The 24791-nt window shown below is 40.8% G+C and overlaps 3 protein-coding genes across 3 annotated transcripts in view; 2 read left to right on the forward strand and 1 right to left on the reverse strand.

The window, feature by feature from the left end:
• The first annotated feature begins 1534 nt into the window (after positions 1 to 1534).
• On the forward strand, positions 1535 to 6398 carry LOC105383125 (23 kDa integral membrane protein). The gene is made up of 6 exons (XM_048623514.1): positions 1535 to 1746; positions 2076 to 2264; positions 3749 to 3928; positions 4507 to 4640; positions 5369 to 5474; positions 6228 to 6398. Exons 1-6 carry the CDS (start codon positions 1672 to 1674, stop codon positions 6309 to 6311), a joined length of 768 nt encoding a protein of 255 aa, XP_048479471.1. The 5' UTR covers positions 1535 to 1671; the 3' UTR covers positions 6312 to 6398.
• A 761-nt stretch (positions 6399 to 7159) lies between these two features.
• Positions 7160 to 10954, forward strand: LOC105383152 (23 kDa integral membrane protein). The gene is made up of 5 exons (XM_038117801.2): positions 7160 to 7327; positions 7761 to 7946; positions 9003 to 9179; positions 9657 to 9896; positions 10179 to 10954. Exons 1-5 carry the CDS (start codon positions 7265 to 7267, stop codon positions 10272 to 10274), a joined length of 762 nt encoding a protein of 253 aa, XP_037973729.2. The 5' UTR covers positions 7160 to 7264; the 3' UTR covers positions 10275 to 10954.
• Positions 10955 to 11261: 307 nt separating this feature from the next.
• The window catches only part of LOC105383126 (23 kDa integral membrane protein), a 31838-nt gene continuing 18308 nt past the window's right edge, over positions 11262 to 24791 (reverse strand). The window contains exons 4-6 of the mRNA XM_048623515.1: positions 20337 to 20576; positions 13619 to 13790; positions 11262 to 12973 (exon numbers count right to left, since the gene is read on the reverse strand). Coding sequence (XP_048479472.1) covers positions 13716 to 13790; positions 20337 to 20576 — 315 coding nt within the window. The 3' untranslated portion in view covers positions 11262 to 12973; positions 13619 to 13715. The remainder of the gene's footprint in view (positions 12974 to 13618; positions 13791 to 20336; positions 20577 to 24791) is intronic.

Below are 24791 nucleotides of genomic sequence, written 5' to 3' on the forward strand. Positions count from 1 at the left end.
ACACATACTTATTTGGAATTTGGAAAACAAAATTAAAAAGCCCGAATTCTCAAACTTGAATTTCGGCCAATCACGCCAATCTAAAACGGAAAATTTTAAAATGGGTTCCCTCAGATTCACTACCTTTGTTTACTTAAAGTATTTATTTTAGTCACCGTACTTAGTTCCAATAAACGCGGGATAACTCTGGATCGTAAGAGGGAAGACGTGACAAAGTATAGAAAAGTTATGCCACGTTTAATGGGATGGTGGTTTAGTGTTTAGTACAAAGTACTTAAATGTAAGGTATTAATAATTGTTATGGTATATATTGTTTCAGTACCATTATGTTGAGCTACAACTTTTACTGTATCATAGGAATTATGATCTTCTATTGTTTATTTAAGTAATTAACACCATTTTTATATTTTTGTACTTATGTAACTTATGACTTGTAATTTGTTTTTGTGAAATACCGTTTTCTTGTGTAAGTATACTGTCCAGAATTAATTTTATCATGTACTTATTAAGTAATTTCTATGTATTTATTTTAGTTGAGTGGATTTAACTATACCTAAGCTATGACGATTTAAAATAAATGAACATTATTTGGTAACCCTTGACTATTTATTAAGTATTTTGATAACAATATACGTATTTTTGCTATGAGAAGCTTTATCTGAAGCAGCAGGGCTGCTGTCCATTTCCAAAAACTGACACCTTGAAATACACAAATATATTACTGTACAATAGAAAACAGAAATAGATAATGTTATGAGGTGGTACATTATTTTATTTGGCTGATTAAGTCCAATGCTATCAATACAAAAACCTGCACACAGAACGCAAAGCTAAAGTTTGACTTTAGTAAACCGTCCAAGTTTCCTAAAAGTCGATGCAGAAATTTGAATAAACAGCAGGACCTATTTCTGCAAACAGCGTCTATTAAAATCCACATACTGTCGTTTCCCATTCACTGCTCGAGGTGGACCCGAAGTGGCTTCATCAGCTTAATGATTCATGCTGCCAGCTGCCAGGGTTCCCAGCTAGCCCACTCTGTACTGGCGGGGATGTAGCAAAAGTGACTGATGCTCAGCTAGAATTGGCAACCCTAACTCTGGATTGATGAAGATGATAGAACCTTATACTTATCGAAGTATGATTATATGCAACTAATAGTTTTACGACCCCACGCATCCAGTGGCGTGCTTTGGGAAAGGCCTATTACGTCCAGCAGTGAACTGCTATAGGCTGATGATGATGATGATGATTTAGGATCTATATTAGGATATTTCTTGGAAATTTTGCAATTTCCATAGCCGGTGGGTCCATCAACTCATCAACATTCGAGCCTCATAATTTTATGGCAGCAGCTAGATAGAGATAAAAACTCTATATTTTTTTTCCGGAGTAAGCACATAAATTTAGTAAGTAGAGGTAGCTTTAGCTAATACAAGCTTATGTTCATTTTATATTTTTTTTCCGGACTAAGCACATAAATTTAGTAAGTAGAGGTAGGTATGTAGTGGTATTCCCCGATTGTACCGATTTATACAAAACAACCTTCATTCAATGTCAATTGATCGAGCCTCGTGCAAGTACCGGCTGAAGGAGAAACGAGTGTTGTGACTTTCAGGACCCTTCAGGGAAGAAAAGTACCAGAGCAACGTGTAGCCCTTGATCTCAGCCAAAATGAAGTTTAATCTCGTCCAATTCAGCAGAGGGTGTTCGAAGGGGCTACTTATGGCCTTAAATGTTATTTGCATTGTAAGTATTTTAGCCGTTGACTTACTGATACAAATTAATTTAGGAGTTTATTAATTATGTATTTATGAGCCACTATGCAGCGACTGAGGCGTTGGTTATCTCTCGTCAGAACACACACACACTTACAATACTCGTAGTAATAATATCGACATGGACGATCCAAATTATTATACTTGAATAATGTTCTTCTATGCTATAGACATGATACTCAATCAAAATTCGACACATAGCTCACATGGTTACAAACACTCAGAAAGATCCAGCCATCTCCCTGAATACATAACGATACAAGTCCACTTCTCTAAAACCTTTTTATCTAACAATTTCAGCTGATGGCACTAAGCACGTTCGCATTTGCCGTGGTGGACGCGAGGATCCTGAAGCAGTACGGAGAGAGCCAGGCCACGGGCACCTTCGTGGGTGACCTGGTCATCATCGCAGCCAGTCTACTGCTGGTCGTGGTGGCCTGCCTCGGCTGCGTGGGTGCTGCCAGGGAACACGCCAAGATGCTTTACTTGGTGAGTCCATTGTTGACTTCGAGGGTGAAGAGGGTATTTATTTACCAGATGGGTTTCATAATCCTAAAGAAGCACTTAGCTGGGCTTTGATGAAGGAAACGTAATAGAACTGTATCAATCAAGATAATCGTCTTTACTAATAACTGCATTAGATCGATGTACAGTATTGTGCAAATTAATGTGAACACGAGTGATAATTTGAAAAAATACATTTATTAGTTCTAAAATATAAAAAACAGAGATATATTAATACAATTTATGTTATTTTAATAGAAAATGTGTCCTCCTTGGCTTTTATAACTTATTCAACACGTTTTGGCATAGAATCGCCATGATTTTAACAGTTTTCTGATATTTACTGGTCTAAAAAACTTGTATGGATTACAGCCTCAATCATTTTAGTTTTTCTTGTGCAATCCGTTTTCCGAAGTCTAACTTTCATGATGGCCCCCTTATTTTCAATGGGATTAAATGCCAGTGAGTTCTCTGGCCATCCAAAGGAATGATATCTTGTTGTTCTTGAAATATTTAAGCATAATCTTAGACATATGGCATGGAGCCGAATTTTGTTAAAAAACTTATTGACCGTTATCATCAAATTTTCTTAGTTCAAATTCTAATCTCCGTTCTAGCAAGTCACTGTATTTTAGCGAGTCCATCATCCCTTCGATGGGCACAAGTCATCCGGTACCTATATAAGAAAAACAGTCCCAAACTAAGAAAAGTTGATACCAACGGTCAATAAGTGTTTCAACAAAATTCGGCTCTATTCCACGTGACCAAGATTATGCTTAAATATTTCAAGGACAACAAGGTATCATGCCTTTGGATGGCCAGAGAACTCACCGGCACTTAATCCCATTGAAAATAAGTGGGCCATCGTGAAAGTTAGACTTCGGAAAACGGATTGCACAAGAAAAACTAAAATGATTGAGGCTGTAATCCATACAAGTTTTTTAGACCAGTAAATATCAGAAATCTGTTAAAATCATGTCGATTCTATGCCAAAACGTGTTGAAGAAGTTATAAAAGCCAGGGAGGACACATTTTCTATTAAAATAACTTAAATTGTATTAATATATCTCTGTTTTTTTATTTTAGAACTAATAAATGTATTTTTTTCAAATTTTTACTCGTGTTCACATTAATTTGCACAATACTGTACGTACATACCCTATGTGCCATACTATGAGGTGCCATATTGAAGCGCTTAATTAGCAGTTAAGTACCTCGTTTTCAACCTTTTCTAACTCAAAACCACCCATAAAATAATTCAATGTCTGAATCAGGCAGAACCAAAACATTCTTATTTCGGCGATACGGCTCACGATCTTCCACGTGATCACAAATGTACAGCGAAAAGCGGGTGACTCGCTTGATGGTTACCTCTGACTACCCCTTCGGAGATTACAGTCGTGAGCATATCTATGTATGTTATATATTGTTTCATTTCTAAACCCTCCTCTCCTCTCCTCTCCTTCCAGTACGTGGGCATGCTGATGATCCTGGTGGTGCTGGAGCTGCTGATCGGCATCTTCGTGTCGGTGCAGCGCTACGGGCTGGAGTTCCGCGTCACCGACTGGATCCGGGACGACTTCTTCCGCAACGTCACGGCTGATGATGAAGCCGAGCACCGCCGGCTGTGGGACGATTTGGAGACCACGGTGAGAGGATTATGCTGTTACCCTTGTTACACCTACTGAGTAGAATGGCGAGAAAGTATCCTCGGCCGATCCTCGAGTAATGGACGGCTTGTAATTGAGAAAGTGCTCGGCCGAGGACACTGTCTGGGCCACTCTACTCGGTAGGTGTAAGCAGGGTATATTGGAAGAGACTCGTGCTGGATTTATGTTGTCAGACAGGCACAGATATAGACGTAATAGCACACCTCGTTTTCCCTGGATCTTTAAAGGCCAATGAAATGAAAATAAGCAGAAATTTAATCTTGTGATAGTACCTGATCTGTTCTTTTGAATTCATTATGGACCAATCGTGTCAATCTGAGACACCAGCTTTAATAAACTGCAATGTGTAGGTATTTTTAACAGATTTCTTGTCTCTTGGCACAAGTTCATCTAAACCACTACGACTGTTAAGGGTCTCAGCACAAGCGTAACGTGCAGGGATCGTCTTTTTTTCTACTGTACATCAGACGTTCGCCGGCTCGCGTTTTACTCGACCAATTTACCATAACATATCAAGGTCAAGAAAATATTCTCATGCCTCCCTCCCCACATTCCAGTACGAGTGCTGCGGGCTGAACGGGCCGGAGGACTACCGCGCGCTGCTGCAGCCCATCAGCACGGCGTGCTGCCCGCGAGCCCACCGCGCCCGGAGCGAGCTGGCGCGCCAGCGCTTGTACCAGATCTGCATTGAGTAAGGACCAGGCCCTGTTGTAGCACAGGGCGCTATTAAGATTAAGACGTGACAAAAGTTCTCCGTTGCGCTCGCTCTTGAGACTGCGCGATGTGAGTGAGCGCGATGCAAAACTCTTGTCACGTATTAAATGCGCCCCGTACTAGCCATTCTGGGGGTTACTATCTTAGGGCCACTTGCAGAAACATATTAAATCTAGATTTAGTGTCAAATCTCGATTTAAGAAACGTCAGTCCATATAAATTTTGACACTAAAACGAGATTTAACACTAAATCTAGATTTAATATATTTCTGCAAGTGGCCCTTAATCATCGAATGAAGTTTAATACAAAGACTTCAACGAGATGGAGCCGTGGTTAGAAACTTCCGAAAAATAAAACTGCAGAGCTTCTGTGGCTATCTCGTAGTATTAAGCGTGCCCATTTCGTGACAATTCTCGTTCATTCGTTCCTCGATTTATAGAGTGACCCACCCATGAGCTGAAGAGTGTAATTTACATGTTAATTAGTTTTCAAGAAAAAATTATAGATGTTCCCGCGAGCTTCGCTTCGCCTTAAGAAGTTTTCTCGTGGAAATTTCGCGATAAGAAGTAACTTATAAGTTCATTAAAGTAGGATCAGCCGTTTTGACTTGAAGAGGTAACAAACATACACACACATACGCACAAACTTTCGCCTTTATAATATTAGTAAGTAGGATGTTGATTTTATGTATTTTCTGCTCCCAGGACTGTGGGCTACAACTCGGGCGGCTGCGAGGAGGAGATCCTGTACGCACTGCGCGAGGGCGGCGAGTGTCTGCTCGGCGTCGCCGTCATGGCCTTCTGGTTCGAGGTGACTGTTCCATAACTACCTCCTCCAGGACACAGGGCTACAATGAGGGCGGCTGCGAGGAGAAGGTGAGATGAGGAGCTTCTGGTTTGAGGTAAGCAATTATTTAATCCATCACGGATCCAGAAGCTGGAAGGCCCTGGAGCAGAAGCCCGGGCAAGGAGGGCAACCTCAAAGAACCCGAAGCTCAAGCCTGACGGGAGTAGAACCTGTAAGTAATAGTTCATTCTTATAAGGTCTTCTTACATAGGTATACCGTCTTCTTCTTGGTTTGTCAATATCGAACGTCGTAGATCCTCCTTTTCCTCACGGTGAACGGCTTAGGGAACCTGAAAGACAAAGAGTTCATGCTGCCTGCTTAGGATGCGTCGGATGAGTAGGATAAGTCACTGCCGGGAAGGCTCTTAGGGCACAATTGTACGTCCTTATGATATGCATTTTTTGAGATTCTCTTTTGCACCTCCTACCAGTTAGTTGGCAACGGGTACATGTTGTTGGAGACAATGCTTGTATTATATTGATGATGATGTTAATACTATATTCTTTATTAATTATAATAACTTAGATACGAAGTAAAATATTAATAGATATTATAAAACTACCTACCTTAAAAGATAGAAAATATTTTCTAGGTCACCGCCGTCGTTTGGCAGGGTTCCCAAGAGGCTGGCCGCATTGCCCCGCTGAATGGCGAGGCTTATCCTTTGTCCTAGGTTGATGGTTGAGAAGTATTTCATGATTTTTATTTATTTCCAGGCGGGCGGGATGCTGCTAGCGATGTGGATGGCGAACAATCTGAAGAATGAAGTGAAAATTTACAAGAGCACTGTTAAATATTAATCATCCAAAACTTTACATTGCAATCTCTTATTAATAATATAAGTATTTACGTGAATAAATACTTTGCTGTCATTATTACGTGTAAAACTATCTTGTTTTATTTAATTAAGTTGCTGTTTATCAGTGCTTATTAACAAATAGGCCATTCCTTTGTTTCTCATAGACTATCCCGAGAAATACGTAGAACAATATTAATAACGACGATTATGCACTTTACAATCAATACGATGGCATATTACCTATGTATGCATCAAGGATTATACCTGCTACACGATTCTAACTGACCACAACTTTGCGTGAATAGAAATAACTCCTAACCGCTTGTAGTAAGGATTACATCGGCGGCAATACTAGTGGAGAAATATATCATAGAAGTTAGACGTATGATATAGGTGAAGGTAATATGAGCGAAGAAAGGTAGGGCTGTGGGGAACGGACATCTGTTTTCCCACGTTCTATTTAGTAAGTGTACGGTGATAGGCCTAGAGGATAGCGTAGCGTATTCGAGACTTGAAGGAAAATATTGACAACTTATCGCAATCGGATTCAAGTGAAAAGAAGCGCCAGCAAACCCACAGCAAATTAACATTGCCACATATTTTCCAAAGCTGTAGAAAGTTTTTAAAACACTTCCTATACCGTTCATTGATTTTCAGACGATTTTGTTCCAAAAATGTACATTTAACCCATAAAGTCCCTACTCAGAGATCTATAATTATCATGGGCTTCACCCACGATTCCCACTGACCCGTATAACGTGCGCATGTAGTAAGTACGTAGGTAGTTGAAAGGTCGCTCAGCGCACCACCCAGCGCCGACTCCACGGTAATAACTAAAGGGTCGTCAATGACAGATGGTCGATACTAGCCACCACTTCCTTTGTCTGCGTCCGATACACCGGACATATACCACGGGCTGTTAAAAATACTGAAAAAAAAAACACTTCAGCCAAAATGAAGCCGCGCAGCATTCGCTGCATGAAGTTCTTTCTCACACTCTTCAACATCATTTGCATCGTAAGTTGGCTTTTGTTTTAATGGTTTGTCTTTTGTTTGTCGTGTGTTGGTTTTGTGGTCAATCGATACGCCTGCTAATGGTCGATGTTGTGACGTTGTTACGTTGAGCTTCGTACTTGTAGTTACACATACAGAATATTTGATTTCCTATTGTACCTACATTATTTATGTTTAAAAATCTATACAGCTGAGCCGAAGCGAATATTATTAGCATAATCTTGGAGTCATACCAAGCTACTCGTAATCCTAACATACGCTCAGTCTCAGAAAGGACTTTACGATAATGTCGACCTTTAATCTATCTCTACCTTGCTTTGACAGTATACGGACAGAAATAGACAGATATAGATCTAACGCCGACATTTGCTTAAACTTTCTTTCTGCAACTCGGCAATCAATCAATCCTTACTATCTAACACCTTCATTTCTCCAGCTATGCGGCCTGATCCTCATGGCGGTCTGTGCCATGAACATCCGGGAGCGCAAGACCCGTCCGGAGCAGTCGGCGGTGTCTCGCGGGGTGCTCTCCTTCCTCATCACCCTGGGCCTGTGCCTCGTGGTCACCGCCGTGCTGGGGTGTATTGGGGCGCTGAGAGAGCATGTGAAGATACTGTATGTGGTACGTATTGCTGTCATGAAATACCTTGAAACAATATAGATGTATGGATGCTCGTAAACGAGACGATGATGACTAAGGGTGGATTGTTTGACTACCTTGAAACAACATGGATGTTTGCTCGTAAACGAAAAAGTGTGACTAAGGATGGATTGAGGCTATGTCTCATTATCATCAGCCAATAATCCACGACTGCTGAAAATTTAAGAATTGACGAGAATTGAAGAGATATACCTATCAATTGTTAACATGTTAGACCGGGAATCAAACTCTGTTTAAGGCTATGAGAAGCCTTAAAGGAGTAATGTATTGTACTGTACAAGCCAAATAGTTACCAAAAGTTCTGAGGTTTCATGCTTATGATTATACCTATGCCAACCTACCTGTAATAGGTAAGTTGTACAATTTTACAACGGTAAAGTTAATAAAACATAATTTTAAGTATGAATCGACCTAAAATCAATAACATCGTGGATATAATAATATGTTTCACATGCGAGTACCTATGATTATAGGTCATAAATGTTATAATATCTAGGTTGGAAGTTAGGGTAGGTAATGGGAATGTCCAGTTGGGGGCGGTGTGGCGATTCACATCCAATTACACAGTACCTACGTGCTACGTGCATCTCTACGATTGGTCCGTTGCTTACAAAGGGGTAGTAGGTTTATTAGTCCAATACAGAAAACGTAGGTCGTCTGTTCTTCAAGTAGGTACTCACATAAGTAATTCGTCTAATACAAAGCGATAGCGAATTTTAAGTGTACCTACTGCTGTAAATTACCGTCTAGGCTTCTACCTATTTCTGACATACCACAGTCAATCGCAAATACCTCTATCGGTGAGTTGCAGAAAGGTACTTTATACTAATGTTGTCATTGTATTGTTGTCTCGCTTGGACAGTATACGGTAAGGAAGAGGAAAAAATATGTTGACATTAGCTTAAAGCTCCTTTGCGTAACTCGGCATAAATTTCTTTCTTCTTTCCCGCTCATCTCCCATTTCCGTCGGAGTTTAAAAATCGCTCAGAGGTAAAACATAACCTTGTTTTCCCCCAGCACGCATGCTTCTTCATCTTCCTGGTATCCGTGGAGTTCGTGGTGGGCGTGGGCGGCGCGGTGCTGAGCGCGTGGGTCGGCGGCGGGAGCGAGCTGCGCGTGCAGTTCTACCGCAACGCGACGGTTGAGGATGACGTGGCCCGCCATCATGCGTTCTGGGAGAATCTGCAGTCTGAGGTTTGTTGGCGTTTTGGTCCGGGGTAAAATGAGATCATGGTCATTTGGTTTACATTCTACTGAATGGCTTCGGCCAGCGGCAAAGCTATAGATCGCATCCAGTGGTATGCTTATTTCGGAGATGCCTAAGCTAAGTCCAGCAGCGGACTTCTATAGGCTGATGATGAATGACAGGCTTCGGCCGGTATTTAGATATAAATCCGTTATCATTAGTTTGATGCAGGCTAGGCTATCTTATGCAGGACCTAGGATTCTTCTAAGGAACACCACAAAACTCTCATTCTCGTCCTTCCTCATCCAATCAAAACCGGTTCGCTGTTCGTGGTGTCCACTCGAGAACTCAGCTACCCGAACAGTATTATCGAATCTCCAAATGACCCTCCTTACAAGAGCGCGAAGAAGACACAGAAGCATCCATTACTTAATTCAACCCTAGGCAAAGTTCACCAGAACTTACCCTCTGTCTCATTACCCCAGAACGGTTGCTGCGGCGTCGACGGCCCCCAAGACTACGCCATCCTGCACCGAGACATCCCCGCCTCATGCTGCATCAGGGCCCACCCGCTGCGGGAGGGGGGGGCGCGGAGGCAGCTGCACGCCACCTGCCTGTCGGAGAAGAGCTACTACTCCAGGGGCTGTGAAGAGGTGTTGAGGCAGAAGAAAGCGCTGAAGGGGAATATATTTATATCGACTGGTGTTATTTTTGCTTTGGTTGAGGTGAGTATTGTTTGGGGTGATAATGAGGGGGTTGTAGTTGGGCAGAAGAATGAAATTTTAGCACGCAAGAGAATGACAGCAGCTGATACGCTTGGCAAAATATAGTAAGGAGTATGCAGAGCTGACTGCCAACCTTAATTGTGTGGAGAGACTCCTAAAAGTTTAAATTTTTTATAACTCAATTGCTGCTTTGATTCTTATATTAAATATAAGTAAGTAGATCTAAAAAAAATATCCCCTTTCATGTTTTCTTAATTTATTAATAGGTTTTTGATGTTGTAGATACTATGCATCGTGCTGGCGCTGTGGATGGCCCGGACCATCCGCAGCGAGCGTCGGAAGCTGCAGCAGAACCTGCAAGCTCACTTCGAGACATGAAACTTTCAGGATGTATCACTGCTACTGGCACAAAACTAAAGATTTTATTACCTACTGATAAGTTCAAGATTTGTTCAAATCACTTTCAATCACATTATGCATGCCTTTTGGATGTTGTGCAATACAGAATGTACTTTTGATAAGATAAACACTTTATTAGTACTTAAGTAAATATGTATAACGTATGTGAAAGCACAAATATTTTTTAAGTATTCAAGAAACACATTTTTGTAAACTGTAAGTATTTGTCTGAAAATGCGACGTAGCATTGGGGTTTGAGATAATTGCTTTGGATGACTTTCCAATTTAATGTTCTATGCTAACCAAAAGTACCGTATGCATTTTATGATAAAATTGAACTTAATCTTTATCTTATACGAATTTTTCACTAAATAACTAACTGTGTTCACTATTTAATGTACAATTTAAAATAAGAAGCTGAAATAACGTGGCTAATAGCTGTGATAAAATGTAGAAATATAAATTGAAACAAAATATGCAGTTGAATTATCGCTGTTTTCGGACCAATATTAGAATTTGTATGTTGTTTGTACTGTTTATTTTGTAAATGTATTTTAATTGAAGATTGTGAAGAAGTTTTTGTACCTTTTTGTGATGTTCTAAGTGTTGTGTGATCTTTGTAGGCTAAATGATAATGATTAAATTAGTTAGATGATGTGTCCTGGAGCTTTTATTACATACTACCTACCCATACATGTAACTTTTCTACTTACTGATTTTCATCTGTTTCAGCTTTCATGATTTTACAGCTCATACCTAAGTGTTAATCACCTTATTAGTTTCTGGGTTCCTTATAAGTTCTTCCAACCTATCCTAGGTTGGAAGAACTTATTTTAATCATCAGTTTCTTACTTTTATTATCTGTATATTAAATAATATAAATGAGGAAATAAACAAAAAAAAAATTGTTGCAAAATAGGTTGGGTAATAAGTATAGGTAGGTACAGTAAATAATACAAGCATACATTTATTTTGAAAATCTATTCAACATCGACATTAAAAGACTCTTTTTAACATAAGTGATAATTAGGTATTAATAACGTAATTAATTTATAATATTTACGTATGCCACTAGTCACATTTAAAGTTTAAATAAACTGGTGCCTACTCCACTTGTATGAAGAATACTGCCGCTGATTCTGAGTTCCTAGTGTGAGTTTTTTTCACCATTCGAGAAGTAGGAAACGTGTATTTTTATAGTGCGGAGATAGTACCATATAGTCTATGGCACTCTCCAGCACTATAGAAATTAGCGTTTACTCTTCACTGCTCCAACGGTGTAAAAACTCGCACTCCAAGTCTACAAGAAGTGGCTACGAGTCTTGTATAGAATCAGCGTCGTTTGTCATACAAATCTAATGACTCCAATCTGGACCAATTAAAACCCAATAAAATTAAATTGGCCTCCGCCAGAATGAGATCATACACTTGCGAATAGCTATGTTAATTAGTACAGTTGTATCTAAATGTGATACTAGAAAACACAAAGCTCATTTCTTATCAATGAAGGACGGAGAGATTTTACATTTTATTTAATTCTAAGATAACAAGAGATAAGTAGTTATAGTTAGGTAAGTAAGTATTTACACTGCCGGGCAATGAAAAATTTCCACTCACAAAATGCCAACAACAAACGACCCCCATTTTTTAAAAGAATTATTTTAAAATTGAAACAAAATATTACCGATTTTAGTTGGTTATATCCTGATGCTCTGTTAAATGTACTTCAATGTTGCAGAAGACGGCATTAAGCTAGCCTTTTCCGTTTAGAAGTAATTTGGTGCTTTTCTCAGTGGAACCTTTTCATTGTCCGTGAGTGTATAGTAAAATTATGATGGTGATAAATATTTACGCTTCTAAGTATTTATTTAATTAAGATGCTTTGTAAATAAATGTTATGTTTAAATTCTTCTTAATTATAATATCTTGAACGCAGGATAAACTCTTTTACATTGATCAACAATCAGTAACTCTCGGAGGTCAGATTATGGAATTAGGTACATTTATAAATGGTTTTCTTATAAATAACACTTATTTTAAAGATTTTTTACTTTGGTAGTTAAGTAAGTATATAAAACTAACTCGCACACATAAAATAAATTATTAATACCTACACATTAACTACGGACCTACACTGTTCCAAAAAGCAAGATGAATAGATGTATGAAAGCATGTTCAATATTATGAACGTAAGAGTAAACTTCAATTAACTTCAAAACAATTTTTATAAACACTAAATACTTGCATGCTCATTGATCTTAAAACAATACAACTTTGATAAAGCACCCTTTAAATTCAGTGCGTTATCGAGCGTATAACTTAAAAACTAAGTAAGTATACTTTAAGCTTTATTATCTGCAGGTACAAAACAATTACGGTTATAATTAATAATGACTTATTGTTTTACCATATTTTTTTAATACTACCAACTGCTAGCTGTAATAAAGAATAGTACTTACATACATACCCATACCCATGGGATGATGTGATTTATAAATTAAAGATTTCTTAGATAAAAAAAAAACTTCTTGGACCAAGGTAAGTCTAGCTTCTCCCGCTATGTTTTAAATAGGTACGTGATAAATACATAATACCTAATACTTAGAATATAAAATAATATACAATGTGAGCCTTCTGAAAGTCTACATACAATTAATTATACATTTAATAGTGTACATGTCGCAGGCATCTGGTTAAATCTCCTGTTTGATTGAACCGCTAGCCCGTTCATTGGATGACGCTATTCAGTTGTATGACTAGGCCGAACGTTGATTGTACAAGCGTCACAAAACGTCCAACTAGTTAGCGGACTTAAAATCAGTCAGGTGGTGAATAAAACAAATATGGCGTCTAACAGCGAACAGCTGACACAAAAAGCACTTGTATTGTTATTTTTTTCAAATAAATTAGCTTTAAAGTGCGTTATTTATGTTAAAATAGTGTGACAACATGGATTTACCTATTATTACACCGCCGGCGGATAGTTTCAAAGAAAAAAATCTGCTGAAACTGGATAATTATGAACAACAATATCAAGGTACGTTTATTGTTATTGTTTAGTTAATTTGTGAGATGAGAGCTTTGTAACATAATCTTTTTGTTAACTCTTGTCTGGTCAGGTTCATCCTAACCAGACATTACAAAGTTGCTATACTATATCCCATTTAACGACTTCGCTGAATAACGTTCAGTCAAGACGTTGGACGTTACAGTCAACCACTTGACGAGTTGTTCTTTAGTCATTCAACTGAGTAGCGTCATCCAATGAACGGGCTAGCGGTTCAATCAAACAGGAGATTAAACCAGATGCCTGCGACATACATACAATAATGAGGTAACGTAAAAATTCAATTTTAGCGACAGACAGACTACTTATAATGATTTAAATTTATGTTTAATATCCATAGTTATGTATATAATTTATGCTGTCTCCCGACTCTTGCCTTCGTTCTTGATAGAGTGTGCAAGCCAGAGCGCTAGGATTATGCCGGCCACCTGAAAATGACAAAACACATGATTTAAGAAAAAAATATTGTGATGTTACTTACCTTAAAATACACTGCTAAAATTTATACATAATGCCATCAACTATCATACGACGGGGCAGCCGAACTTGTAAAATATATCCCTGTACAGTGCGACAAACTTATCTGTTCCGGTGAGAGCGAACTAAATTGATTAATATCTCAATATTTACTAATGAATTATACATTGTTAAGGATTAATTGGGTTTGATAAAACCGCAAGGCCGAATTACTACTATGGGCAATTTTAAAATCTTATAGAATGAAGACATTCACGTGAGCTCTCACCGGGACAGATAAATTTGTGGCACTATAGATGTGTATAGGTTGGTGTTGTGTAGTAATAGTCACAATAGGTAAATATTGTACGATATCTAACATCTGTTAATAAAATCTACCGTAACTATGATTTTGAAAAGTAAATACATGGTAAAGATCTTTATTTTGATTCAGCTCAAAAAATATCGATTAAAGAATGACCCGTTCCCGAAGCAAGCTATTTGTGGTCAACCTACAAAGTTCCCTAATCGTACATCTTAATGATGGTCGCCGTGTTTGCTTCTGGTAGATCCTTATCGCAAACAACCCAAGGTTCACTTTTCACTCGAAATAATTGTAGCGGTTTTCGTCACCGACGTTTCATGGATATTAATAAATATTATATGGAACGATTTTAGTTGATGATGAAATAGACAAAAATATGTACATTATATTAAGTATATCATAGGAATTATATCAAAATGTATAAATTATTATATTACGATTTCTTTTAATGTATATGCATATAAATTGTAAAAACGAGTTAAATAAATGGCTAAAAATAAAAATAAAAAAATCATAGGATTACAATAAAATTTGTTTATAGGGTTTTGCCCAACTTTAAGATAGCCGCAGCCAATTTCTCAACTACTTATACCGCTAATAATCCAAACAAAATACTATTCTGACCTCTTCTACTATTAAGCCCGTCACAGACCTAGCTATAATATATATTAATATACCATGCTATAATATATATTATAGCAAGCTACCACACACTGAGAAATATATATTTTGTCATTTAATTGATGGTCGTCGTAGTGTTCGCATGTATTTTGTGATAAAGGGTGTTCTTAATTCTTCGATGTGGACAAAGCTAGGAGTTTAGGTTTTCGGTGAATAATAGTAGGTATTATATATAACAAGCTTAATTTAGAAATTACATGCCAATTGAATTAATAGTTTAGGAGTTACGGTCGATCAAAGTTAAACCATTTTGTCACTCACTGACTCAGATTTATAAAAGGTTGAGGTTCCACAACAGCAGGCGGAGGAGGGGCAGCGAGGCGCGCGGGCGGGTGCGCGAGGCAAAGCGGAGTGTGCGGGGATCGGAGGAACACGCTGTACATTCAAAATATGTCGGGATATGTCTTGCTATACCATAATATACAGGGTGTCCCAAAAGTCAACGTCATCCCTTAAAGGGCTGATAGGTCAGCTCATGAGAGGCCAGAATATCACAATATGACCTTAGTAAAAACTCGATAATTTTCGAGATATTGACACTTTTATAAATTTGCTGAAAATCGACACCTTGGATCAGTTTTTTGCGTGCCGCCGGTACAAAAATCCATATTGTTAGAATTTGTTTGGTGTTGCATCATCCTGTATAGCCATGCTATTGATCGCAGTCAAAAAAAATATCGAGTAATGCTGTATGTTTAAAAAAAACACGGTTTTCAAAGTTATAAAAGGTAATCGTATTTTTTTATAAACAACTTTGACTCTACATACTGTAAAAAAAATATACCACGCAAACCTGGCACCTTATTTGAAAAGATTGCTCATTTAATGCAGTTTCCAAAATGGTATGAAACGTTGCTATTGTTTCAATTAACAAAAAAGTTATTGCTATTTTAGTACAAAACGACCTCGATGTAAAATTGTTTGAAGGAAATTTATCTGACTGAATTTATTAAGGGTAAGTCATGTTGGAATGAGTAAAAGTAAAATAGGTTGCGGGGTCAGCCGTGGCAACATAGATGACGCAAAAATAGCTAAGAAAAAACTTACCAAACTCTTATAAAACATATTTTGCGTTGTTTACACCTTATTTAAAAAAAAAAATTATTGACTTTTATTTTTATTTCTCAAAATTATAACACCACATTATTATATTAAGTACGTAATCAGCAAAAAATAATACTCATTAATGGTCATAATCATAATTTTGAGAGTTTGGTTTTGTTTAATAATAACTTTAAAATAATAACAAGTAATTAGAGGTAATGTTAATGACAAACTGATCTGTCCCTTTTTTGGATACTGTGGGTGTAAAATGTACATGTCTAAGCGTTTTACTTGTACAATATCACACATTTGTACTACTCAGTCACTCAACTACGTTACCATGCGCTACATTTATGGGGAATGTGGACTTGCTATAGTCCACTTTTTTCGAGAAAGATACTCAAAATGCGTTTTTTTATTAACTGTGACAACGTTGTCTCTTTTCCCACTCCCGGCCACACCACCTATTTTACTTTTACTCATTCCAACATGACTTACCCTTAATAAATTCAGTCAGATAAATTTCCTTCAAACAATTTTACATCGAGGCCGTTTTGTACTAAAATAGCAATAACTTTTTTATTAATTGAAACAATAGCAACGTTTCATACCATTTTGGAAACTGCATTAAATGAGCAATCTTTTCAAATAAGGTGCCAGGTTTGCGTCGTATATTTTTTTTTACAGTATGTAGAGTCAAAGTTGTTTATAAAAAAATATGATTACCTTTTACGACTTTGAAAACCGTGTTTGTTTAAACATACAGCATTACTCGATATTTTTTTTGACTGCGATCAATAGCATGGCTATACAGGGTGATGCAACATCAAATAAATTCTAACAATATGGATTTTTGTACCGGCGGCACGCAAAAAACTGATCCAAGGTGTCGATTTTCAGCAAATTTATAAAAGTGTCAATATCTCGAAAATTATCGAGTTTTTACTAAGGTCATATTGTGATATTCTGGCCTCTCATAAGCTGACCTATCAGCCCTTTAAGGGGTGACGTTGACTTTTGGGACACCCTGTATAGTAATATGCAATAATATATATTACGGTATCGCTTGGTGACGTCATAGAAATATATATTATAGCTAGGTGAGTGACGGGCTTTATGTAGTTCTTTCTTTTTATATGTATACTCTTGAAATCGCGGGTTTATGGTTTAGCTAAATCTAAGCATGAAATCTAGTAGTATGCCATACCATCAAAGAAGCACGGTTATGTGTTAGTTTCGTGACTGAAAGTCACAGCTACAGTTAAGTTTAAACTATCACGAAGGCGGTTTACGGCACGGAAAATGATACCAACTAGTATATGAACTTATGTAGAAACATGATACTACTATGTACTTACAGAGTTCTCTTCTAGTATTGTGTTTTGTAAATCTATCTGTCCGTATAATTGACAAGTTGTATTGTTATTTACCATTATGAGAAGGGTCCTATCGTGGGAGTGGTAGGGAATAACACAATCTCAGGGTAAAACACAATGTAAACTATATTGTCAGGTTCTTCAGACACGGTGTAATGCAAGTGAGGTAATCTTATTGTGAAACTAAACTTTAATGTCCGTTGAAGGCGCAAACGAGCGTGGTGTGGCCGGGAACGAGTTAGCCGCGACTGACTGCGCGGGCTTCGCTGGCCGGTGGCGCGAGCGCGGGGTGCGCGCGGGTGAAGGGGAGGACGCGGGACGCGGTCTGCGCAGTAAAGCTGCGCAGTAAAACGGCGCGGCGGCGTGGGACGCTAACCGTTTTCGGCGCGCGATTTGTTTTCGCGGGAAAACGGTTAGCAGTCTTGTTACATCCTCCCCCTATAGTCCGAACTAAGCGCCCTCGCGTTCGGAGTAGCAGACTGAGTAGTTCTGGTCCTCCCCCTAAACTGATCGTCGTCCTCGACGATGGCGGGGTGGTCTGCACAGGCGTACTTGAGTCTTGAGATGTCTCAGCAGCACAGAGAGCTGCGCCGCCGTCACGCAGGCGAACGCGTCGAGTGTAGCGGCGGAAGCGGCGGAAGTATCGCGCGCCGCGGGGCTGCGCGCCGCGTACTCGTTGGTCGCGTCGTGCGTGGCGGGCGCGTCGTGCGTGGCGGGTGAGGCGGCGGGCGCGCGCGCCGCGTGCTGGTACAAGGCACCGGGCGGGCCAGCCGAGCCTGGTGAGGCGGGGCGGCCGGGCGCCGCGTGCTGGTACAAGGCACCGGGCGGGCCAGCCGAGCCTGTTGAGGCGGGGCGGCCGGGCGCCGCGTGCTGGTACAAGGCACCGGGCGGGCCAGCCGAGCCTGGTGTGGCGGGGCGGCCGGGCGCCGCGTGCTGGTACAAGGCACCGGGCGGGCCAGCCGAGCCTGGTGAGGCGGGGCGGCCGGGCGCCGCGTGCTGGTACAAGGCACCGGGCGGGCCAGCCGAGCCTGGTGAGGCGGGGCGGCCGGGCTCCGTGTGCTCCCAGAAGGCACCGGGCGGGCCAGCTCTGCCTGACGAGGCGGGCGGCCGGGCTCCGTGTGCTCCCAGAAGGCACCGGGCAGGCCAGCTCTGCCTGACGAGGCGGGCGGCCGGGCTCCGTGTGCTCCCAGAAGGCACCGGGCGGGCCAGCTCTGCCTGACGAGGCGGGCGGCCGGGCTCCGTGCGCTCCCAGAAGGCACCGGGCGGGCCAGCTCTGCCTGACGAGGCGGGCGGCCGGGCTCCGTGTGCTGGTAGAGGAGGCGGCGGGAGCGCGCGCCGCGGGCACGCTGGGCGCGCCGGGCGGGTCATCACCGTCCTCTCCATGAAGAAGAGCTGCGCCGCCGTTACGCAGGCGAACGCGTCGAGTATAGCGGCGGTCGCGGCGGGGGTAGCGCGCGCCGCGGGGCTGCACGCCGCTTACTCGTAGGGCGCGTCGTGCGTGGCGGGCGCGTCGTGCGTGGCAGGGGAGGCGGCGGGAGCGCGCGTCGTGCGTGGCAGGGGAGGCGGCGGGAGCGCGCGCCGCGGGCACACTGGGCGCGCCGGGGCGGGTCATCACCGTCCTCTCCATAAAGACGCGGTTGGTCTTGGCGGCCTTGGCGACGGTGTCCAGCAGCACGCAGGCGAACGCGTCGAGTGTAGCGGGGGGGCTGCGCGCCGCGTACTCGTATAGCGCGTCGTGCGTGGCGGGCGCGTCGTGCGTGGCAGGGGAGGCGGCGGGAGCGCGCGCCGCGGGCACGCTGGGCGCGCCGGGGCGGGTCGTCACCTTCCTCTCGCCCGTGCAGCTGCGGTCGTCATCGTCGTCAAGGCCGCGCGCCGAGTGTCCTCGGTCCTCGGAAGACGCGCCGGGCTTTGCGGGGGGGCCGCACCGCAGGGGGCCCGCGCGCCGCGTACTCATAGGACGCGTAGGGCGGGCCAGCCGGGCCAGGCGAGGCGGGGCGACCGCGCGCTGCGTCCTCGTAGGACGCGCCGGGCGTGGCGGGGCGGCCGGGCACCGCAGGGGGCCCGCACGCCGCGTGCTCCTCGTGCGCGTAGGGCGCGCCGGGCGTGGCATGGAGACCGCTCGCCGCGGGAGGGCCACGCGCCGCATGCTCGGCGGGCGCGCCGCCGCCTGGGGGCATTACCGTGGTCTCGCCGGCGGTGCCGCTGCTTTCGTCTTCCTCGAGGTCACGACGCTTCGCTCTTCCCTTTTCGGCAGCATATTTTTTCTTCGCACACACTTACATTCACGCGTCTCCGCGAGTTGGGCGCCACTATGAGAAGGGTCCTATCGTGGGAGTGGTAGGGAATAACACAATCTCAGGGTAAAACACAATGTAAACTATATTGTCAGGTTCTTCAGACACGATGTAATGCAAGTGAGGTAATCTTATTGTGAAACTAAACTTTAATGTCCGTTGAAGGCGCAAACGAGCGTGGTGTGGCCGGGAACGAGTTAGCCGCGACTGACTGCGCGGGCTTCGCTGGCCGGTGGCGCGAGCGCGGGGTGCGCGCGGGTGAAGGGGAGGACGCGGGACGCGGTCTGCGCAGTAAAGCTGCGCAGTAAAACGGCGCGGCGGCGTGGGACGCTAACCGTTTTCGGCGCGCGATTTGTTTTCGCGGGAAAACGGTTAGCAGTCTTGTTACACCATTTATTTACGGTTTGTTTTTATAAATGTTTTTTGCTTTACATAAAGAAGCAGCAAATATTTTGCTTGACGCTTCTCCATTAGTTCGCTTCCTATATAGGTTTAGAAAGGAGGCGATTACGAACAATTGACGGCTGTGACCATATTAATTATGATAGTGAAGCAGTTACAATTGGAATGCTTTTCCGATTTTCAGCTTTTCAGCGCTGCCGCTGCCGCAATATGTATATGCCACAGAATAGGGGCTAGGGCCTACGCGAGCTTCAAGCGATTGTCTGTTGATAAGTCGATATCTATCGATAGTCAATAACCTATCTTAGAATTATGGTGTACTTTTAGTTTTATATATTATCGACGGACAAAAGTCCCTCATCTGCGAAGTTTAAAAAAAAAACAAAACCCACTCACCTCAAGCACACAAAACAGTATCCCGCAGACAATCACCGTCAGCCCCGCGCTGTGCACCGTCGACAGCACCTTATCCTCACAGCCCTCGGTGAAGTAGCGGTTCTGGTTGAGGCACTCGGATCGCTGGAGTTCCACCGCCTTCTCGGACTGAGGGTCGGGGGGGCAGCACGAGAAGGAGGGGTTGAGGCGCGGGGCGGGGGAGGAGTAGTCGTCAGGGCCGCTCACGCCGCAGCATTCCAGCTGGTGAAGGAAGTTGAGGTTTTGGTGGAGAATGTACAAATTAGAGAACTTAGTTCAGTTCTATTCTATTTATTCTTTGAGGGGGTTAGTGTGCTCCTGGTTTGAATGGAACAATTTTGCATATAGGTATGCCATTTTGGTCTAAACTACTCTAAAATTCTAAGTTAAGGGGATCCCTAAAGCTAAAATGCTAAAGTCGGCTTGATATACTTGATTAGATTGGAAAAACGGTGGCTTCTATCACATTGATAAAAATATATTTTGTAGCAGAGGGTATACTGAACATGTTAGTTGCTTATAAATTGGTGCAGGATTATAATAAGTATGTTAAAAAAAATTGCAAACACACCATGTCTTTTGCCATTTTTTGACTTATTATGAAAAAACCCTCGAAATCAGAGGGCCCATTTTCATGGAATCTTATATGTATGTGTAGGTAATTAAATTCTTAACAAAGTTACCTTAAAGAGTTGGATTTAATGGACCAGAAGTCAACTTTTTTTGCAAAAAACTAATAAATTCCGGTTTAAAAATGATGACACCGTGACAGATTTCAGATTTCTTCAGTCGTCGCCCTGGTGGCGGCCTGTTAGGAGCGATACCCACGCCATTTTATTTTTTATCAAATATTTCACAAAAACTGATTAAATCAACAAATTATGACTACAAGTATTATAATACATATGCATTTGCTATGGAAAGTTAATTTTCTAATCATTTTAGATGCAGAAAAGCCGAAAATTCTTAGAAAACATTTCGCCTTTTCGATTTGTTTACATTTTTTACTATAGAGTTACAGATGCATAGATAAAGGTAAACATTGCACATAATGACACTTATTAGATTCTCCGAATAAGAACTATACGGTCAATGCAGTATTCCAAAGCGCGAGCCTGTTTATATTCTGAGGGGTAATTTATTTTATTTTAACGGTTGTGTATGGTAGGTAAGCTACACAATATACAGGGTGTTGAAAAGTAAGTTCATAATTTGTTTTATTTGAAACCAAAAACCGTAGTTAATTAAAAAAATATATATTTTAAGATGTGGTAGTCTGTACACTACAGGTTGTTAAAAATAAGTAAGTATTTTTAAAAATTGAAGATCTAAAATTTACATAATTTTTTAAATCTATTTAACAAGCTTTGCAAAAAAGCGGTTAAGTGCGACTGTATCTCGCCATGAAAAAAATGAAATGTTTACTGTAGCTATGAATTTTATGCGTTACAAGTGGAATAAAATACCGCATAATATTATGTACAACTATGTAAGAGCCTAGTTTTAAAAAAAAAACTCATAAGAAAATATTAAATACACAGGTTTTTTAACCCCTGAAGGAAATAGAGGGGTGTTATAAGTTTAAAGTAAGGGCTGAATTTTTTTTTAAATTAGGGTGATAGGTAATGTATATTTTTAATGATTTTTTCAAATAGATAAATGTTATACCATTTTTAAATTGCCATAAAATTACGTATAGTTATAGTTATAGAAAAGGGCAGGGCTACCAGTGCCCATTCGCCACTGCAACCTAAAAGATCATCATGTTCGCGCCTGCGCTCTCGGTGTGCGGACGTGTGCTTATATGCTGCTTTATATCGCTTACCGGCTATCGCTGCCTACTGTTACGGATTGCTTTGGCTTTGCTTTGCCTACGCAGTTAGCTAAAAGTCAACATGGTTCAGTGTAAAAAGTGTAAGCTCTTTGTTTCAATATCAAAAGACGACATTATAAAGTGCAAGGGTTCTTGTGATGCAGTGTATCATAAAAAATGTGTGAAAAATATAAAGCAATTTACACAGAAGGAGATTTGTGAGGACTGCCTCAGGGCGGAAAACAGCCCAAAACCGCAGTCAGCGGCACCAAGGATTGATGTAGATCCCAATAAAGTTACGGTCGAAAATCTATTGGATCAGGTCAATAAGAAGCTGGAAATCATTTTTAAAATGGAGAAGCGTTTGGAGGAATTGGCCGCTACGGTAGATTTTTATGCTGAACAATATCAGGAGATGGTAGAATTTAAAAAGGGAGCCGAAAAGAGGCTAACTGCTCTGGAGCAAAAGAATATTTACTTTGAAAAATGTAATAAAGCCCTGGAGGAGAAAATTACTGCCTTAGAACAAAAAGACACGGAGAAAAATGTTGAGATAGTGGGATTGGAGAAGTATGAAGGCGAGAACTTAGTGAATATAGTCACTAACATTGCCAAAAAACTTGAATTAAAACCAGAGGACGTCGAAGATGTAAAGAGGGTAGGATACCAAAAACCCGAGGATAAACGCCCGCGACCAGTTCTGGTAACACTACGCTCTAAAGCGGCCCGTGACCAATGGGTTCAAAAACGTAAAGTAAGGCTTAGTAATGGATTAATATATGGCAACGATAATCAACAACCAATTTTCATTAATGAGGATATGACCAAAGCCATGCGCCAGCTGTTCTGGAATACTAAAAACATGCTAAAACCAACTTTTAAGTATATCTGGATTCAAAACTCGAATATCTTAGTCAAAAAGAGTGACAGCGAGAAAAAAATATACAAAATTCGCTCAGAAAATGACCTAAAAAAGCTTAATGAGGGCAATAAATAATAAATACCTGTGTGTTCACACTACATGATTATTAATAACATCCACATTCAACGATATAAGTCACATAAACACCGATATATTGTATAATAAATACAACAATACGTTACACTGGAGTAAATATATACAAGAAAATGATAAAATGATAAATATTGTACACTTAAATATTCGATCGCTAAGAAAAAACTTCAATGAATTGTTAGTACTATTACAGCAGTGTCAATACAATGTTGATATAATAATACTTTCGGAAATTAATATAAAATCAGAAGAATTACCTTTATACAGTATAAAAGGATATCATTTACATGCTACTACGAGAAAAAACAAAAAAGGTGGAGGTATAGCTATATATACAAAGGAAAAAATTAACTTCTCAGCAGAGCCTATTGAAAACACTGCCTCGGAACTTATGTATGGAAAACTTAAAACTGGAAAAGAATTGGTGCATATTTTTGCAATTTATAGACCACCTAAAACAAATAGGATACGGTTTCTTAAGGAGCTAAACATAATCTTAAAGCGCATTCCTCCGTCGGAAGATATCTTAATAATTGGGGACACCAATCTGAACATGCTGGGAGACAATCACAATTCAACTATCACAAAGTACAAAAACATGATGTGTGAACGCGGCCTGCAGTGCGGAATTCCAACAACAGAGATAACGCGCGAAGCTGTGGTCGACGGCCGGCTGGAGACTTCGTGCATCGACCATGTGTGGGTGCGCGCGCGTCACGCGCAGCGCATCGACACACACATGCTCACGTGCAAAATGTCCGACCACCATATGATCGGAACTAGTTTCACAGAAGTGCCAAGTGAATATAGCTCATGCTATGGTGTAAATAAAGTGAAAAGTGTCCTAAATAATCAATTAGTGAAAGATAAGTTAGATGAAGTGAATTGGTCAGAATTATTGTCGATTAAGTGCCCGTTAGTGCTGTATGAAAAATTGTCAGGGATTTTTGGAAATATTTATGAGGAATGCAAACAGGACATAACTGTAAGTAGTAAAAGATTATCTCAGCCATGGGTTAGTAAGGAGTTAGGCATTATGTTAGAAAGAAGGGATGAATTATTTAGGATATGGAAATCGACGCCGACAAATATGAATAAGAGATTAGTATATACAAGATATAGAAATAAGGTAAATAAATGTATTGATAAGGAAAAGAATAAGTACAGACAGGGTGAAATTATTAAATGTAATGGGGACTTTAGAAAAATCTGGGCTAATATTAATTTATGGTTAGGAAGAACAAAAGGAAATATAGATAATGTTATATTGAAATATTTGGGGAAAACTGATAGTACTTATAATATTTGTAGTAAGTTTTCTAATGTTTTTACAGAAGAAATAAGCAAAATTAAACACAAGTGTAATAGTAAATTTTTGAATCGTGACTCATACACCAGTCAGAGTAATGTATCTTTTAGGTTTAGAAAGGTTAGTGCATGTAAGGTAGAAAAACTAATCGATGATTTACAATGTAACAAAGCTCCGGGCATCGACCAAATTAGGGTGCAGGATATAAAATATGTAAAATGTCAAATCAGCCAGATATTAGCTAACTTCATAAATATGTGTGCCGTAAAAGGTGTTTACCCTGATACACTCAAAAAGTCA

Source organism: Plutella xylostella, chromosome 10, assembly GCF_932276165.1.
Source record: "Plutella xylostella chromosome 10, ilPluXylo3.1, whole genome shotgun sequence".
In the NCBI taxonomy this organism is placed as follows: Eukaryota; Metazoa; Arthropoda; class Insecta; order Lepidoptera; family Plutellidae; genus Plutella; species Plutella xylostella.

Coding starts and splice junctions, on each gene's coding strand:
- LOC105383152 (XM_038117801.2), top strand. CDS start 7,265: ATGAAGCCGCGCAGCATTCGCTGCATGAAGTTCTTTCTCACACTCTTC. Junction 7,328..7,760: donor TCTTCAACATCATTTGCATC/GTAAGTTGGCTT, acceptor TCATTTCTCCAG/CTATGCGGCCTGATCCTCAT. Junction 7,947..9,002: donor ATGTGAAGATACTGTATGTG/GTACGTATTGCT, acceptor GTTTTCCCCCAG/CACGCATGCTTCTTCATCTT.
- LOC105383125 (XM_048623514.1), top strand. CDS start 1,672: ATGAAGTTTAATCTCGTCCAATTCAGCAGAGGGTGTTCGAAGGGGCTA. Junction 3,929..4,506: donor GGGACGATTTGGAGACCACG/GTGAGAGGATTA, acceptor CCCACATTCCAG/TACGAGTGCTGCGGGCTGAA. Junction 4,641..5,368: donor TTGTACCAGATCTGCATTGA/GTAAGGACCAGG, acceptor TTCTGCTCCCAG/GACTGTGGGCTACAACTCGG.